This window comes from Hyperolius riggenbachi, chromosome 2 (assembly GCF_040937935.1).
Source record: "Hyperolius riggenbachi isolate aHypRig1 chromosome 2, aHypRig1.pri, whole genome shotgun sequence".
NCBI classification, from domain to species: Eukaryota; Metazoa; Chordata; class Amphibia; order Anura; family Hyperoliidae; genus Hyperolius; species Hyperolius riggenbachi.
Genome location: NC_090647.1, coordinates 426,420,918 through 426,440,630, shown reverse-complemented (window position 1 = coordinate 426,440,630; position 19,713 = coordinate 426,420,918). Strand labels below are relative to the sequence as shown.

Sequence of the window (19,713 nt, the reverse complement as noted above, 5' to 3'; positions counted from 1 at the left end):
AGGGTAAGACTTGCTGCAGATAGGTAGGTAAATGTTTTTTTTTTGTGCGTGTGCAACACTCCACAGCCCACTGACACCCAGAGCTGTGCACACTACTGCTATTGTTGATACATAAAGTGGCAAGCACAGAACCACTCCAGTGCATTATTTGTAGGAATGTAATGTGATTTCTGCCCTTTAGGGATTAAAACCCAACTTTGCGTCAACTCTGTAATTTGGTGGGACTTTTGGCATGAATCCCCCTCCGGCATGCCACAGTCCAGGTGTTAGACCACTTGAAACAACTTTTCCATCACTTTTGTGGCCAGAAATAGTCTTTGTAGGCTTTACAATTTGCCAGCCCATTTAAGTCTATGGCGGTTGGCATATTCGCGAACATTTGCGGAAGTTCGCGAACAGAAAATTCTATGTTCGCGACTTCTCTACCTAACATTGGAACACACTACTTGGTTAAGCCTGGTGATCATCCACTCCTGGCATAGGTAGTCATCCACTCCTTCCAGCTAGGAAGAGAGATACTTCTCACTGTGAATGAATTGGGCTACTTTCAAACTAGTAACCTTCCTACTCAGGAGAAAGGCCACACTTGGACCTTATAACCAAAAGACCTTTAAAGGTCTGTCACCCCAGCACATTTAGAACCACCTTAATCAGGGCTAACTCAAGCTACAATGAAACCTCTGGGTCAATTTAACCTCCTCCCCAACCCTGACAGACCTAACCGCCTTTCCAGAAATGACCCTTTGCTTCAGCCAAATTTCATTTTAGGCCACTTCATCAGTTGCCTTACCCCCAAGTCTCCCCACAACTTATTTATTGTTACTGGGGCTCTTGCAGAATCTTCAGCAGAGCAGCATATCACCTACCCTAGCAGGCATGCTCCTTTGTCAGTTCATGGCTCCATGCACTCCCCCACTTCATCAGCCACTAGCTGCATCTTCTCTGTGACTCATGACATGTTATTGCTGAACAGCCTGCTCCAGGTCATGGAGGAAAGGCACCACTATGAGGATGAAGATAGAAGTGCACAGAGCCATGGACTGACTGAGGAGAAGACCAGCAAGGACAGGAGAGACACTACTTCCGCAGGGCCCCGGAGGAACAGTTCATTTGGAGGGACGGGGGGATGGGGGTGGTCATCAGTGCTATGGGGTCCTAGGGCTGCCGTTGACCTTTTTAATAATTGACAGACCACACCTTAGACCGTTACTCAATGGTTCTAAAATATAACCATGCATGATCTGCTTTTTCTCCTTTACACATCAAATGTTCCCTATCATTACTTCGTGAATGCTAATTTGACATTTTATAACTCTATAAAATAAGTAAAGGAAGAGGGGCACATACTAGAAAGACAAAGGTGCAAACGTTAGTCCTCAAAAGAAAAACATTCTCAAATTGTTTGACCAAAAAAAAAAAAAAAAAAATTATCAAGCAGTGATCAAAAGAAAATTCATCCTTTTCCTCACAAGACAGAGCAAAAGCAGCCAATAAACTCACCCAGCTACTTACAGTTTATAGTCTCTGCAACCAATTTTGATGGAAACCCAGCATCACATCTTCAAAGGACCTATGTGGGCAATGCGTTTTCTTCTTCTTAGAAAAAATCTAATCTATTCAGTCTGTCATTCAATTGACAGCACTTTAAACCCATGCAGAGTCACATAATGGATGAAAGAACAATCTACTGCCATGGGATGACAATGTAATTACTGAAGAAGATATCAAATATCCTCTTAAACTTTCACTAGACTACCTGTGACCTGGACCCTGGCCACAAAGTTCTTGTTGAAAAATCCTGACCAGTTTAGACCAGTATTTCACACACAAAAATCAACTGATCCTTGCAAGCAGCGAGGTTCCCCACCAATTTGAAAAATCAAGCATCCATCCTTACAGCCAGATGTTATGAGCAGCTACAGACCTCATGGGAACAACAACTTGAATACAGGCTCTAAAGTAAACAGCATATTTGACCCTCTACAATCTAGCTGCATGACACATCATTGCTGCAAAGGAGCTCTTATCCAAATCTGCAATGATCTGCGTATGACCAGAGAGAGGCAAATGTCCCATCCTGATTTTTTTTTTTTTAATCTCTGAGTGGCTTTTGAAACAACTGATCCTGAAATCTTACTTAAGAGGCAGCAAGAGCAATGTGGCATTGATCTTAAGAACCTTTCCATCCAACCCCATGCCACTAAATTATAGTGTGTTCCAAAGCTCAATACTATCCCCTTGTTTATTCACAATGTACATGCTGCCATTTGGAAAAATCCTCTATAAACATGGTCTAACATATCTCTGCTATGCTGATGTCACTTAGCTATATTTATCATGAGTAGTTCGAAAGAGCTGCTCAACAGAGTAGGTTGAACAGCTTTATTGTCAAGACAGCAGTGAAACAAAAGACTGGGCAGAGATATGTGCTTTGAGTCCTAGGGGAGTAATCTATCTAAATCTCCATCCAAAAGATATACCCAGGTAGTCCCCGGTTAATGAACAAAATCAGCAGATCAGAAGATCATGACTGTAGGTTTGTTCTTAGCCTGAAACTATTAAGTTGAAACTGAAGAGTAGCCTAAAGTAGTCCAATGTCAGAGAGCAGTAATATTGACAGAAAATAACTTAACGCTGTAAGCAGGTTACTTACAGTAGCTTGACAGTTATTTGACCACTGGATTTCTTGGTCTGCCAGCTTGCCTGCTCCTGGTGCTGTCTTGCTGCATATCTGTTCTGTTCTGTCTGCCCTTTTGCTCTGTACTACTGCATTCTCACTGCTCTTACATCTTCCTGTAATCTGGCCTGTGTCTATGCAAATCTGATTATCAAATTATCACTGCTAACCAAAGTACTGTGCAGTCAGAGGGGAGCTGTGGGCATGTGAAATTGAAGAACCACAGTTAGTGACCTCCAGCAGAGTTCAGCTCCATTCAAAGGGGATTGGCATTTACATCTGGAAACATACACTTAGCAGCAGCAGCTACTCAACAAGACAGCATAGGATCATAATCAGAGTCTCATCCTCCTGTGAATTTCCTTAACCTCCCTGGCGGTAAGCCCGAGCTAAGCTCAGGCTATGCCACGCAGGGAGATATCTCAGCCCCTGGTGGGGCGATTTTCACCATGTAAAGTGCTGTGCGCGCAGCTAGCACTTTGCTAGCTGCGCGCACAGCTTGATCGCCGCCACTCTGTGGCGATCACCCGCACGGAGCGGCAGAAGAGGGCCCCCCCTGCCAGAGCCCTGCGCTGCCCGGACCAATAAGTTCCGGCCAGCGCTATGGGCTGGATCGAGTGCGCCTGACGTCAGGACGTCGGCTGACGTCCATGACGTCATGCCGATTATCGCCATGGCGACAGGAGAAGCCAAACAGGGGAACGCGTTATATACGCGCTCCCCTGTTTGCTATTGATGCCGGCGACGATTGCACTAGAGAGCCACATGCACCCTCTAGTGGTGTTTCATGTAGCTACCACTCCGGTAGCATTACATGAAACAAAAAAAAAAAAAATAAAAAAAAAAGGTTTTTTGCCCATTTGAAAAAAAAAATTAACCGCCAGGGAGGTTAAACTCTTATTTAAGCTGCTCCTTCTTACATGGAGTTCCGACTCACTAGAAGAGGTACCAGTACCCAAAGATGTCATCGCAATGGAGCATCAAGATCAGTGGTTGTTCGTATCTGCAGATCATTTGTAAGTCAGACATTTGTAAGTCGGGCACTACCTCTATAACGCTTGCAAATGTAAACTACCATACAAATAGCTCTATAAGCTCTGTAAGATGGAATCTGTATGTTATCCTCATAACTATTAGTATTGTTGTAGCTGTTCTTACTACTCATTTGTGACACTATATTCAATTTTTTCCCTGCTGAGGCCAGAAAGTCCCTTGCAAAGACGTGAGCCAAAGGTTCTGGTTCAAAGAACTGACCGCATCATTCACATCATCCAATTCCATATCCTGCATGGGTGCAAAGACATAATGGAATCACAGTAAGCCTGCCTGTAATGCCCACACCCACAGAATAGTAGCCCACCCCACTGGGAATTGGGGGGAGGGGGTGGGGATATTTTCATACAACAGTAGTGCTGTGCATATTTAATTTTGGACATAAATGTTTTCACTACCGAGTAATGATGAAGAACTAAACAGATTTTATCCTATCTCACTTCATTGAAAAAAAAATGATCAGAGATATCATATGTTAGGGGTAGATCATTGGTCTAGAATGTAAAATTTGAGAAAAGTTATTCCTTTTAACATCCCAACAGCAGACTCTTCAATATTAAACTGCAATAACTGTTCTTTTTTTTACTGAAGGGAGTGTGAACATATGTTGTCCACCAGAACTATTTTTAGCCAGTGGCAGGAATGTGGTGGAGAGTTTTAATAATTATTATGTTTTCCTAAAACACAAAATATAGAGGGCTATTAATATCTCTAATAATAACTAGTAGAATGAATGATGAAGATTCAGATAATGTGTTTCATTGACTCATAGAGTTGGAAAGGAATATTTTACTTTTCTAGAGCATTTTGTCTTGATCTAGATGAGTTAAAGCTTCAGATTGTCCATAATTTTTTTTTCACATTTATGTGGTACGTAGGCTTAACTTAATGGACATGTCTATTTTCACTCAAACTATGCAACTTTGTGTATATAATATTTAAACATACAAATAATAGAAGTACAAATAAAGCACATTATGCATACATTTGGAGAAAAAAAAAACTTTTGTATTAAAAACAAAAATAACCCTGTTCCTTAATTGTCTATAGGGAAAAAATCCTGTGAACCAAGAATAACCGGAGCAAGAAATCATAGTATATCTTATACACATAAGGTACATACATTGTATCTTTCAAACCTACCTTCTTCATTGTATATCACTTACTGAATCAGCTTTTTTGAAGTATTTGCCGTGTAATGCTACCAAAGCTACAGTTCATCAGAAATTCAGATATTTAATATGTGAAAAAATCCATGAAATCAGTTTCCATTGTTGAATGAAGAAGCCCATTTTTTTCCTCCAAGAACTCAATAGTGATTAAGTATGTTATTTTAATCCCTGTTAATAATGCTTACTGTGGGGAATGACAAGCATTGCAAATGGATTTTTCAGTATTGTACAAAAGTGGGAATTAAACTTCTATTCTATTATTGACAGATGTTTGACTGGCATGTTAGAACTTGCAGTTTTCGTTCAAAAACAGATGAGAAAAAATGTCTTAAAAAAATAGAAAAAAATAAAAATAGAAGGAATAAATAAAAAGCACCTGCAATAACATCAGTTCCATGTAAGGAACAAGTTTTACAAACAAACATAAAATGACATAACATGAAAAGCCTAATGCTAAACTGCTGTATTTGTCTGCTTGGCATTTAAATATTTTTTCTACTATGCAGTATTTATCCCATATTGCAAAATGAAACAAAACACAAAATTATTGTAAGTATGGTACACAATGTTTAGTTTTTCAGATATAAATGATCATGGAAATTAAACTACCTGGAACTAATGTAAGCAGACACACACTGACAATAGTAACTGTGTGTACTTCTATCAACCAATCATTTGCAGAGGACGTTATTAAAAATAGGAACATCTCTGCACCTGATTGGATATTTACAACAAACACAGTTTCAGATCACTGCTCTTCAATCTTCATGTTCTTTAGTAAATCAACCTCACTGAATCACATCCAGACCTTTGACATTGAAAACAAATTTCCCAGTCTGTTTCTATAGTAACCAAGTTTCTTCTGTCAGAGAACTGTCATGTAACCATATGTAATGTGTTTAATCAGATTGCATGGACAACAATCACCCGCCTTTGCTTACCCCTTGCTGTTTTATTGTGCTTATCTTGAGTTTTGCTTAAGAAAACTGTCACTTTACTTTTCAGTACTATGATGGGTTGTTCAACCTCCCATTTAAAGATAACTGCATTTCCGTAAACAAACTACTGCTTTTATTTATCAACACAAAATAGCAATTCATTACCTAAATATACTAGCTAGCTTTGCTAAATGTTATTTTAGATTTTAAATATGGTCAACATCAATTTTCAATACATCTTAATATTTAGCAGGCAATGTGTGTTGAATAAGATGAACCAGTGTTAATAACTAAGTTTAAAAAGCAATTTTTTTATGCTGATACATGCTAGTATATTTTAGTAAATATAATAATGAGAAGCATTAGGTCATCACGTGGATAAATTCATCTCATTTGTGACGTTTCAAAACACTGATATTACAGGGACTCTGAAGTCTCCTTAAAATCACATTTTTATTTTAAAAACCTCTTAAGTATGTTGGCCCTAACTAAAACACAGCATCCCCATGGCTGAAATCTAACTAAATCCCCCCAAACTCCCCGAGGCACACTGCTGGGAGCTCTTCCGTGCGAGGCAGAGCTTTCAGCTGCTGCTCCGCCTCTCCACACGTCTATCAGTGTGTATCTCCGCCTCCGCCTTCCCCTCTCAGTCTTTCTTCACTGAGAGGGGTGGGGGAGAGGTGGAGATACATGCTGATAGATGCATGTAGAGGCAGAGCTGCAGCTGAAAGCTCTGTCTCTCATGGAAGCGCACAGGGCAGCAAAATCCACGACCAAGAAAGTCGTGGATTTTGCAAGGGGAGTTTGGGGGATTTAGATTTCAGCCATGGGGATGCAACGTTTTAGTTAGGGCAAACATACTTAAGAGGTTTTTAAAATAAAAACATGATGTTAAGGCGGCTTCAGTGTCTCTTTAACTTTTGCAGTATTATGAAAAGTAGGCAAAAGAAAGAAAATTGTATTGATTGTCATGGGTTACAAGGAGATTATGCATTTATGAAGAATATTGGGTTAAGCAGTTTGTTTGGTTTTTTTCAAATTTCTATAGAAACAATGACATCTTTATCCACTGGACTGTTATCTGTATGTACCTATGTTGTGATTTCACACAGATTTTACATAATCGTATTTTCTGACCATAACAAAAAAAAAAAAGAAAAATAACTGAATTTTATGAAATGATGGAATAGAAAAACAGAATAAAATGTACTTTCCGGTTAGAGTAAAACCAAGCTGACATTGATATAATTAAGCAGCATGCACATCTATAAGGTATTACTGAACATGGAAATGTCTAGTAATTTACAGTAAATAATTGCAAGCATACCAGTTTGTACATCTTATGGGGTTCTCACATCTGAATATATAAGCTTGTGACATAATTGTTTTACACAACTGCTATGTAACAAGCCAGATTGTTTTATTTCCATCATGCCTGCAAATAAATTTAGTCTAAATGTTCTATACATATGTTATATTTTAGATAGCTGGAAATAAACACAAATAGGCAATAACATGTCTTGCAATGCTTAAAGATAGCTAAATGTGTAAAAAACCAACTAACCAACAAACAAACAAAAAAAAAAACTTACCATCCTCAGTTGGCACATAGATGTTTAAGTATAGACAATCTTCACTTTGATCCTGAACATAAGTTATAACTGTATCTAAATTGGCAGTAAACCACACAGGTAGCATATCATTCAGTAATGATCTTTCATCCGGAAACTGTGGACACACTGATGCAAACTGAGTGGCATTCTTGATACCAGTCCAAGATGAAGGTGGTTCAGGAGGTTGAAAGCGTCTTTCTCCAGTTGGGGGCGCAGCATACGGTACTCCCAAATATTGCTCTACAGGTCCAAGAATTTCAATGGATAAAGATGTTCTTGTGCCACGTATCTTACCATAGTTCGTAGGTACTACTGGATGCTGTGCTTGGGCATCTATTATTGTAAATCGTACAGCAAAGGCTGTTATCCATAGTAGTAAGTTTGAGTTTACTACAACACAGACAGGAGTGAAGATCAAAGGCAACCATAACAATCCCTTTGGTCTCGACATTGTTTACATCAACATCAGCAAAGGTGAGATCTCCCAGGTAGAGAGGACAAACAACAAAAATACTACTTCAGCCAGGATAGACCAAATTCTTTCGATTAAAATATCCACAGAAATTATTGCCTTATTTCTTGATTTGCCATCTGTAAAATCCAGATTGCTTGTTTTGTGAAATCCATTCCATTAGGGTAAAATAATCACTGTTATGGTATTCCAAATGTTGATGCCAGTTTATATGCTTAATTCAGTCATTGTATTTTTGCATGGGATCCCTTAACAGCGAATCAGCCTGAAAAAAAAAAGAATGCTTCTTATTAGTACTAAATAAACTGAATGAAAGTCAAATCAAATAGAGAAAAAGGGACACAGACTACTGAAGAATTGCATTGATATATTTTCGTTTAAAGTAAAATATCACTACCTTTATAATATTTTTAAAGCAATCATTATTATAAAACTTTGTTTATAAAGTGAAAACATATTGCACAACACTGTACAATAGACATTAAAATGAAGAGACATTACAATGTTAAACAACATCACTCAGGGAAATTAGAGCATTAGATAAAGGTATACAAAATAGTAATGAAAACCCAATCACCAGTATCGGGACTGCAATTAAACCCAAATGCGTAGTTTAATAGAAAAAAAAAAAAAGAAAAAAAAATTCCTCCTCCTACTATTTATGTTTACCTTGATACAGTTAACATCTATAACGATTAATAAAGTACTGCAGAGGAAAGTATATGAGACCACTGTTTCTTTCCAGTAGCTGATCATGTCTGTGAGCTTAGGGCATTTTAATGAATATGATATAGGCTGGGGATTGAGAGTTTCAAAGGGTATCCCTTAAGGCCTTAAGACGTTTATTCTTATAATGTTTCCTTCTCTCTACCATCTCCTACCCTAACAGTTTTATTTAGTACCTTACATACTTATTTAATGGGGGTCCTCAACTTTGAGAGTCACATTAGCTCTCCAAACAAACTGTCCAATTTGTCCTTGAAGGAATACAAATTCTTCATATTCAAACATTGACCTCTTCAACCAAGCCATGTCTCTCTAATAGCTTGGTGTCATTGCCTTCTTAAAACAGAAGAAAATTTGCAATAATTCAGTTATAAGTGAACATTTGTGGTTACCCACAATGCACTACTACTAAATATGCAAATTATCCCTCTAATAGGTTAGCAGTGAACGGAGAGCAAGTGACAGACTGGTTCTGGTCATTTGCATGTTCCCCAACACATCTCCAAATCTTCTTTGGTAGTGTGAGCAAATAATGACAATTGTCTTGCAGCTCCTATTGCCATCAGCAGCAGGGAAGGTGGGAAGATCTAAGTACCCAAATTTCTTAACAGAAGTTACTAAAAGTTGCAAGGCTCCTGAATGTACTACAGGAGGCCAGATTGCTGCTATGCCTTTGGGATCCGTCGCTAGGAAGACACTTAGTATCATCACTGCTAGGTATTTACCACCAGGTTTCGGTGTGGGAACTCCTTTGTTTTTGTGGTTATTATTGTTTTTCAATAAAGAGGGAGTACTCAAAGGGCCAGAAGAATATGGATATTAATTGTAAAGGAATAACTTACCTGGGTTTCTGCAAAATGGTCTCTAAAGAGAACTATAGCAGTAGCAATAGAGTATTGTATCATGTTAATAATCCATAAAAGCAAAAAGTCTTTTTCTAGATTAGTATAGGCATACATTGGTAGAGCTTGTTTATTTCTGTGTAGAAACACCCTGATTAGTTGATGCCAAATAAATCACTTGCAAAATAAGAGATTCTTGTCAGTGCAGTACATTATAACCAACTACATTTTTTTCCCAATAATAATTTGGTTTATGTATTTTAATTGGGACAAAAAGAAAAAAATATTTTTCAGTTTATACCCCAAAAAAGTGCAACTGTGTTTTTTTTTTGGTGGGGGGAGAGGGGATATTATTACTACTGCTTATTTCAAACCTTAAATTATTGTGATGATATTTGATTCTGAAGTAAAGGTGGGCTTCTGCTATGGTGTGTACTTTTCACCTTGAATTGAAAAATATATTAATAATACATTAGAGTGGGGTAAAACTCTGACATAACATTCAATATAAATGTGTTTTCCTACTTTTTATTACCCATGCAGCTACTTAATTTACTTTTCTGGACAAGTTGTATTGTCTGTTTACAAATTACAAGTTCCCAAAGTACAGTTTATCTGCTCTGAAAGCTGTCATTACATTTTATTGCATAGATACTGTATTTATATATTAAAATCTATCTAGTGATCACTTCTCAGCTCTTTGCTTCTACAGCAGAGAGAGCTCATTTTTAGCACGCTGCTGCTGGTTACTAATTGTAACAGACAAAGTCATGTAAACAAAAAATAATATCACCTGCTTGGATGTGGCAGTAAGCTTTCCATTGAAGAAGAGCGGGCTGTGTTTAAGGGTTTGAATGCTGTTCTGCTACAATTTTTAAGATAGTAAATTTAATGCTGTACATAATCTTTTATAGCAAACAAAAAACGCTGAGTTTCGTACCCCTTAAAGGAGAAAAGTTCAATGGGGAAGGTTAAATAATCATTTTATTATGAAGAGGGTGTGGTCTTAAAAGTGGGCATGGTTAAACAGTATATTTTATTGTTCTAGTTGTAAACCTTCTCCTCTTGACGTGCATCATAATGTATTATAGCTTTTAATTCCAACATGTTAAGGTAAGGCTGTTGCCACTATTGGCAGCAGCAGACTATAACATTCCATTACATATTTATTTATGTGATTCCATTTTTTCCTATACCTATGTGTAACTGGGCAAGTTTATGTGATGAGGATATTTCACCTTTAGGCTTCTTGCACACCAAGACGTTGTGTTAGGTGCCACGTTAAGGTCGCATAACGTGCACCTAACACAACGTATGGTGCTGCAAAAGCCGACGGTAGAGTGAGCCGCGTTCGGCGGCTCGATTCCTATAATGTCTCCCAGAGTGGCGCTGATTGGCCAGCGGGACCACGTGATGCGGAGCGAGACACTCCGCATCACGTGGTCCCGCCGGCCAATCAGCTGCCGCCAGTGCAGTGAATATTAAGTAGCCATGTGCGCGGCTACTGTAGCTGGCTCTCCCCGCCTCCTCTCCGCCCCCCACTGCGCATGTGCAAACAGTCTAACGCGGCTATAGCCGCTCCAACGCCGTAGCATGCTGCACTTTGCACCGAACGTGCAGCATTACATGTAACGCAACGTGGGCTGTGTGAACAGCCCACTTGTGTTACATTGCTGTGCGTTGGGGGAGCGTTACAGGCGCACTAACGTGCGCCTCTAACGTCTTGGTGTGTAAGCAGCCTTAGGGCATGTGTTCAAATACATCCATATTCATTCATTGTCAGTGTCATATCAGTTTAACATTAATTTAACATTTCATCAGATTTGCATCAGTTTGACATTGAATCTACATCAGTTCAAATTGCAGGCAACTTAAGTTTAGCAAGTGTTTATCAGTCTGTCTTCAGTTGGAGAGAAACGGTTTACACTAGCTCTAGAGGACGTACAGCAAACTTTCAGTCTATACAGTAATTGGTAGTGTGAATCTCTACAGGCTTCAGATAGCTTTCATAAAGGTTTATTTTACACAAAGATTTTTGCTTTGTGCTTGTCAAGTACCTCATTTTCACAAAAAGAGGTGAGCAACATGAAATTTCTTCCAATAGTAATTCTCATATAACTAATCATTGCCAATAAAGTCTACTCGAAGCAGTAGAAATATGTGTAGCTCTATGGGAAAACAGAAAATTGTGGCTTCAATGGCTTTTCTCTTGGGTGTTTAACTCGCATCCTTCTTAGCTACTAATTTATTTACAAAATCTTTACCATACCTCTAAGGGTATTATTATTAGTCTCTAGGTACAGCTTAATTTGATTCCTGAAACACTCTGTCATTCCCTTCGTAGGCTTTCACCCTTTCAACCTAACCTAGATTCAGTCAGTAGTCTCATTCATCTCCCTTACACCCAGAATAAACTTTTCTTTTTCTGTCTTTTTCTTTACATTTATTTTTAATGAACTGATAAATATATACAACAGCAGCACGTATGTGAGATGCACTCAATGTTAACCGAAAATTCTGTCAAAATATGACCCAGTTTGTGGCCTTTCCTTATAATAAAAAATAAGACCCCTAGGAAGTTTTCTTCTAGGAGATAATTTTTAATCTGCTATTTAAAGCAACTTTCCAGCACTTTTCAACTAAAAAAGTACAAAAAAAGTAGTGCCAAATAAAGCCGATAAATGTAATTTTGTTTTTAAAAGGGTGCCTGTTTGTAGCCAATTAGTGTGATTCCATTTAAAAAAGGCCACGGATTAACTGCTATTAGAATATAACCCTAATGGTGCCTAACCTTAAACCTCCATGGTAGTCCCCAACCCTTAACCCCCCGTCTCCTAACCTTAACCCCCATGGTGGTGCCCAACCTTAGCCCCCCCATGGTGGTGCCTAACCCCAAACCCCCCTGGCACCTAAACCTTAAGGCCTCTTTCACACAGACGTTGCGTTAGAGGGGACATTAAGGTCGCATAACGTTCCCCTAATGCAACGCATGGTGGTGATAAATTCGGACGCTACATAGAGACGCGTTATGCGTCTCTTGGTGCACCGTTTTCATTCGATACTGGTAGAACGAAAACGGCGCATGCATCCAAAGACTGTGGAGACCACGTGATTGGAACACTCTGCATCACATGCTCCCGCCAGCCAATCGCCGCACAAAGCAGCTGCTCCGGGAGATAAACACTGCACATCACACAGTGCAGTAAATATTAATTAGCCATGTGGCTAGGGACAATAGCGGACTCTCCCCTCCTCCTCTCCTGCACTGAGCATGTGCAAAACCACTATAAAACCGCGTATAATGCACAGAATGCTGCACCTTCTTTGAACGTCCAGCATTACACTGTAACGCAACGTGGGTACTGTGAACAGACCATTGATTTTTCATTACTGTGAGTTGGGCTGCGATACAGGCTGCTCTAACATGCACCTGTAATGTCCCACTGTGAAAGCAGCCTAAACCTCCATGGTGGTGCCTGACTCAAAGGGGCACTATGGCGAAAATTTAAAATTTTAAAATATGTGCAAACATAGACAAATAAGAAGTACATTTTTTCCAGAGTAAAATGACCCATAAATTACTTTTTTCCTATGTTGCTGTCACTTACAGTAGGTAGTAGAAATCTGACAGAAGCGACAGGTTTTGGTCTAGTCCAGGCATGGGCAAACTTGGCCCTCCAGCTGTTAAGGAACTACAAGTCCCACAATGCATTGCAGGAGTCTGACAGCCACAGTCATGACTCATAAAGGCAAATGCATTGTGGGACTTGTAGTTCCGTAACAGCTGGAGGGCCAAGTTTGTCCATGCCTGGTCTAGTCAAGCTCTTCATGGGGGATTCTCAGCATGGCTTTTATTCTTTATAAAGATATTCCCTAAAAAGGTTATAAACAATGATGCTGGCCAGCTTCCCTGCTCGCTACACAGTTTTTTGGCAGTTGGACAGAGCAACTGCCATTCACTAAGTGCTTTTGAAAGTAAATAAATCCCTGAGAGTCCCCTATGAAGAGATGGACTAGTCCAAAACCTGTCACGTCTGTCAGATTTCTACTACTTACTGTAAGTGACAGCAACATAGGAGAAAAGTAATTTATGGCTCATTTTACTCTGGAAAAAAAACATACTTCTTATTTGTATATGTGTGCACATATTTTACATTTTACAATTGTTCACCATAGTGCCCCTTTAAACCCCACCAAGCACCCAACCTTTACCACCCCAGCACTTATCCTTAAATCCTCATATGTTGGTGTCTAAACACCATAAACACCATGGTGGTTACTAACTTTACCCCCTGGCGCCTAACCTTAACTCCCCATGGTGGTCACTAACTAATCGGTATTCAGTGAGATTGTTGTAGCAGAATTCTTAAGGCTATAACTGGTATTCTCCTTGATCGTTACAGCCACATTTAATGACAAAGATGTAAATTGCATTCACAATGATCTTTGTGGTGCAATATTGAACAGATATAACCAGTAAAGCAATAACCAGTGTTGATCAAATAACCAACATGTTGTGTGGATTGTAGCAGCTGCAAATAAAATGAATCAAATAATGAGACCTATAGGACATATAGTGTAAGCATAATTGAAATCAGGTCCTTTATTGTAACTGCAAACATTTCCATGATATCGTCAATAGGAACATGATATAGCCAGTATAAAATAATGGGCACCCTTTTCACCCCTTATAGTTGCTTATTGCAAAAAATAACATTGAAGTCTATAGTGGCACCTTTTTACACATCTCTGGTGTCCTTTTCTATTGATACCACCAAGGTGTCCCCCAGTATTGGTTGCCAGCCCCAGTATAGGTAACCCAGGTATCCCCCAGATTAGGTAGTCACCCCATTATAGATAGCCAAGATGTCCCCCAAGTATACCCACAGACCTGAATATAGGACAGCAGTGCACAGTAACCAAGCAGCACACTTCAAATGTAAAAAGTGAGCAATAACGTCCCTTTCGCATCTGAAGTATACTCTGTGGTCACTGCACCGCTCTCCCCTCAGTTCACATTGCCATTGATCTGAAGTCTGTGTGGGGCCAGGATGGTTCTGGAACAATGGGAGACCCCTGCTTTGGGTGAGGCCCCGAGTGGCTGCTTGGTTTGCCTTGGCCAAACGGCAGTTCTGGCCATTGTAGCAAAATGCAAAAGGTGAAAGTATGTTGGCCTTCAAGTAGAATAGCTGTTTCTGCACTTCACATTCAATTTTTAAGCATTTTTTCTCCTACTTTTTAATACAGCGTTTTGCATTAATATAATAAAATGGTGTAACATTTTCAGCATTTTTAATACATATGTATGCTGACTAGTGTTGGGCGAACACCTGGATGTTCGGGTTCGTGAAAGTTCGCCGAACATGGCCGCAATGTTCGGCATGTTCGGGCCGAACCCTGAACTCCCCGAACATCCCGCTTTTGGGGGCCCTATGGGGTCGCAGGCATAAGGGGGGAGCATGCCCCGATCGCGGGGGGGGGGGGTCGGAAATTCCCCCCACCCCCTCCGCTAGCGCTCCCCCCTCTGCCCGCTTCCCCATTCAAAAGTTAGGAAGTGAAACTGTACCTGTGCGGTAGTGGGTGGCTGGCAGTGGGCGGCACTATGGAGTGACTGAGGAGGAGTCCGGAGAGTGACGCGTTGAGGGAGGCCGGGCAGTGGGCGGATCAGCAGTAGTACGGTACTACTGCTGAACCGCCCGCTGCCCGGCCTCCCTCAACGCGTCACTCTCCGGACTCCTCCTCCTCCTCAGTCACTCCATAGTGCCGCCCACTGCCAGCCACCCACTACCGCACAGGTACAGTTTCACTTCCTAACTTTTGAATGGGGAAGCGGGCAGAGGGGGGAGCGCTAGCGGAGGGGGTGGGGGGAATTTCCGACCCCCCCCGCGATCGGGGCATGCTCCCCCCTTATGCCTGCGACCCCATAGGGGGCAGTATTCGGGCGAACAGGGCCCTGTTCGTGCCGAACAGGGGCCCTGTTCAGCCAGGCAATGAACCGTTCGGGCGAACCCGAACAGTTTGGCCGAACACCACCAGGTGTTCGGGCCGAACGCGAACATCACCCGAACAGGGTGATGTTCTGCAGAACCCGAACAGTGGCGAACACTGTTCGCCCAACACTAATGCTGACCTGAATGGCTCATAATCTGACATAAAAGAGATACTGCCAAGCAGTGGCATAGCTAAAGAGCTAGGGGCTCCAAAACAAATGTTACTTTTGGCCCCCTTCAAGCAATTAATATGGGGCACCAAAACCTACCAAGGACAGCTGCAGCATCAGAGAAGTATGAGCAGGGGAGTGGAAAAGCTTGTCAATGATTACCACTATTCAAAAAACATATAGAGGTGATCATTACTAGGGATGGACTAAATACTAATTTTTAATTCCGAGAAAATTTTAATTTCCACCAATTGCGATTACCAGTTCTGTGGATTTCCGAGGAGTCTTTTCTTCTGGGTCATTTATTTGCATTCTCCGATTGGCCAAATACTTATGCTTTGACTCAAAGTATTGGACCAATCAGGAAATGCAGAAATTTACTGCAGTAATCTGAATACCACCAAACTTTTAGGCCAATTACAAGACTCTGGAATATTCCGTAATGTCCGAGTCTTGTGACTGGTCTAAAATTACAGAGGTAATCTGCATTCTCTGATTGTTCCAATGCTTCCAAGTTCAGTGATTGAGTGATCATTACTGAGTTGTGGTAGTGCGGTATTTCTGTGGAAATTTGATTTCCGATTTCCAATCGGAAATGTGGACATTTCAATTCTGCAGATTTTAAATGACTATTCCTAATAATTACCACCATAGTACCAATGGAAAGCTAATACAGCAGTTGAAGGCAAGCTTCTGATGGGCCCCCCTAGTCTAAGGGCCCTAGGGCGGTCGCTACCTTTGAATCCCCTATTGTTTCGCCACTGCTGCCAAGTACTTATTATGAACTGGTTAACTGATAATTATTCAAAGGGAGTATTAACAGGTTTAAAATTCTATGAAACTAGTTCTACCAATATTTCAGCTGATCAAATGGACACAAGTTATTTACCTGAGTGGCTGAAATACCAGCATAATGAATTTAATTTGTTTTCCCCAACACTATTAATGTTCCTTCACTTAAATGTTTCTGGAAGAGAAGATCTGAATTTATGATTGAGCTCCTGCTGACAAAAAGACTTTCCTAATGTTATATTTAATTATGTCATAAAACAAGATTATAATCCTGGTATTTTCAGACCATCACAAGCAATTTCATCTACTTAAGTTATATCCTGTGATATAATACTGCATAAATGATATTTTACAAAAGGGACATCACTTATTTAGACATCTGAGTGCTTTATAAAGCGTAGATGTAGTTAGATAACCCTAGGCCAGCAATGTAATCAGTTTTGGGTAAAATGTAAATAAGTCAAACACAAACAGTGTAGGCTTGCCTGCTGACTTTAATAATGACAGTGCTGATCAGGTAACTCATGTGCATAAATTAATGTCATAATGATGGATGAGTGATTTCCAGAAGACTGGAGTTAACATTTGTCATACAACATGCTAGTTACTTCCCTTGGCAAACAATTTATTTTCACAGCATAACTTTCTGCATAGTATTCTATTTTGCACATTTATGCTTTTATTTACCTCTATATCAATGATCTGAATTTGTTGCATGATTTCCCACAAGAAGTTGTAAATAGAGATGGCCCGAACGGTTCGCCGGCGAACGGTTCCAGGCGAACTTTAGGTGGTTTGCGTTCGCAGTGAACCAGGAACTTTTTTCGAAAAAAAGATTGGTTCGCCCATAGACTTTAATGCCCACTGACTTTAGCGGTTAATAGCAAAGTCCCCTTACATAGTACAAACACAAACTTTGCAGAGTATGTAGAGGAGGGCAGTAACTACAAGAGAAAAAAACATTTTTCAAAAAGACCTTATACTTTTTGAGAAAATTGATTTTAAAGTTTCAAAGAAAAAAGTCGATTCATTAAAAAAAAGAACCGATTCATTCAAACGAACCAGATGATTTATGAACCGTTAGTATAGCTTAGAATGCATCCTGAGCAGGACGTATAGCTGCCGGCTCCTGCTGACTCTCCCCACCTGCCTTCACCTGTCACCTTCACGTAGGTTTGTACGTGGTTCACCCATGGGTGGACCGGGTGCCAGACTAGGTGAGGGTGACAGGTGAGGAGGTGGGGAGAGACAGCAGGAGCCGGCAGCTATGTGTCCAAAAGGACGCATTTTCTGCTATGTGGGAGGCGTCGGAGATCTTCAATCAACTTAATTGAAGATCGCAAGATAAGAGTATTCGTAGGATCGTTTACCGAGGATATTGGCGTGGGAATTTTTCTTTAAGGTACGGATAAGTATTTATGGTTAATTTAGAATAATAAAATACTTTTGTCGTGGTTGTGTTTTTATTTCATTTAACCCTTTGTGGAAATGGGTAAGGGGTACTTTGTACCCCTATACTCATTTCTCCTGGGAGGGGGGTGGGCATCTGGGGTCCCCTTCTTAAAGGGGACTCCCAGATGCCACAATGAACATCCCCCCAGGGAGTCATCGACCCCACCTCATCCGGGGGCACCGGAGGTGGGGAAGAGCCCCTTTTCCATGGATTGGACAAAGGCTCTGGGAGGGAAGGCTCCCCCCGGAGCCCTCCCATACCATGGACCATGCGGGCTGGTATAGCTCATGGTGCAAATCCCCAGTTGGCCGGGGCTCCGCATTCTGGATATCCCAGCCTGCATGGGGGACAAGGGGTTGCAGAGGCTTGGGAGGGTCGACCCCACTCCATTTTTTTCAGATTTCCCACACACAGCACATAAGAAACAAAACAAAACAAAACATTTTTTTAAAGGACTTCCAACGCCACAAATGTGAAAAAGTTAAATACCTTTTCATAATCCAGATCCATGGAGGACACCATCCGCCCCCTTCTGTTCATTCCACCATGGCTCCCACAGTAACACCAGCCCCGGTCGGGTCCCGACCCCTCTGAACGAGTTGGGTTCTCATTCCCCCCTCAATATGGCCACCACAGATTGCCATGGCTGTGCAGTCCGCATAGACGTGATTGCGGCTGCGCAGCTCTAGGACCTCCTCCCGATGCATCCGATGTATGCACGCATATTAATGATGTGGCGGGAGGAGGCCCTAGAGCTGCGCAGCTGCAATCGCGCCTATGTGGACTGCACAGCCGCGGCAATCTGTGGTGGCCATATTGAGGGGGGAATGAGAACCCGACCCGCTTGGAGGGGTCAGGAACCTGGTATTACTGTGGGAGCCATGGCAGAATGAATGGGAGGGCGCGGATGGTGTCCTCCAGGGATCTGGATTATGAAAAGGTATTTAACTTTTTTCCCATTTGTGGCCTCGGAAGTCCTTTAAATATTGTTTCCTGCTATCTTTCTAACATATACTGCAAATTTGGTGTTGCTAGGATGTGAGGGGCCTTTTCTATTAACTGCTAAAGTCGGTGGGTGATAACCAACCAGAGTTATATGGGTGCAAAAGTGCTGAATTCTGCCATTGGCTTTTATTGGGCTCCCTATTTCACTTTCAAAAATCCCAAATCTTTTTAAAGGACGATGGCTCAGCAGTGGCACATTTTCTAGCATTGTAGGGACTCTTAGGGGGATCATGACTGGTGATTTTGGGCCCCTAAGCCAAAGAGGTCATAGCCTAGGGTCACAAAAACCTGTTCATTTTGGCAATGTTAATGGTGGCGATTCTGAGGAACATAAATCGCAGCCATGGCCGTTAGCAAACTCTGAATCTCACGACATGTCTCATGCAGGTAGAAGGCATATTGTTGTACTTGCACTCCAACGCTGGGTTCCCTACATCTCTGCAAACCAGAGTTACGGGGGTGCAAAAGTGCTAAATTCCCCCATAGGCTTTCATTGGGCCTCCTATTTCACATTCCAAAATCTCACATTTTTTCAAAGGGCGATGGCTCAGCAGTGGCGCGTTTTCTAGCATTGTAGGGACTCTTAGGGGGATCATGACTGGTGAGTTTCGGGCCCCTAGGCCAAAGAGGTCATAGCCTAGGGTCACAAAAACCTAGACCCGGATCGGATATCTAGGTGTAACGATTATGGAACTTTCTCCGTGATCAGCGCACAACGCGTGCGCTGACACGGCGGAAACCCTCCACAAGCGTATATTTGAGGACACCCAGGCTAGGTGCTATGCACCCACAGAGGGCAATTCCCTCCGG

The 19,713-nt window shown here is 41.2% G+C and overlaps 1 protein-coding gene across 2 annotated transcripts in view; it reads right to left on the bottom strand.

Annotated features, from left to right (window-relative positions):
- Window positions 1-19,713, bottom strand: part of NLGN4X (neuroligin 4 X-linked) — a 456,497-nt gene that overhangs the window by 223,533 nt on the left and 213,251 nt on the right. For both annotated transcript variants that reach the window (XM_068269915.1, XM_068269913.1), the window contains exon 3: window positions 7,433-8,190. In XM_068269915.1, coding sequence (XP_068126016.1) covers window positions 7,433-7,904 — 472 coding nt within the window. In that variant the 5' untranslated portion in view covers window positions 7,905-8,190. The remainder of the gene's footprint in view (window positions 1-7,432; window positions 8,191-19,713) is intronic.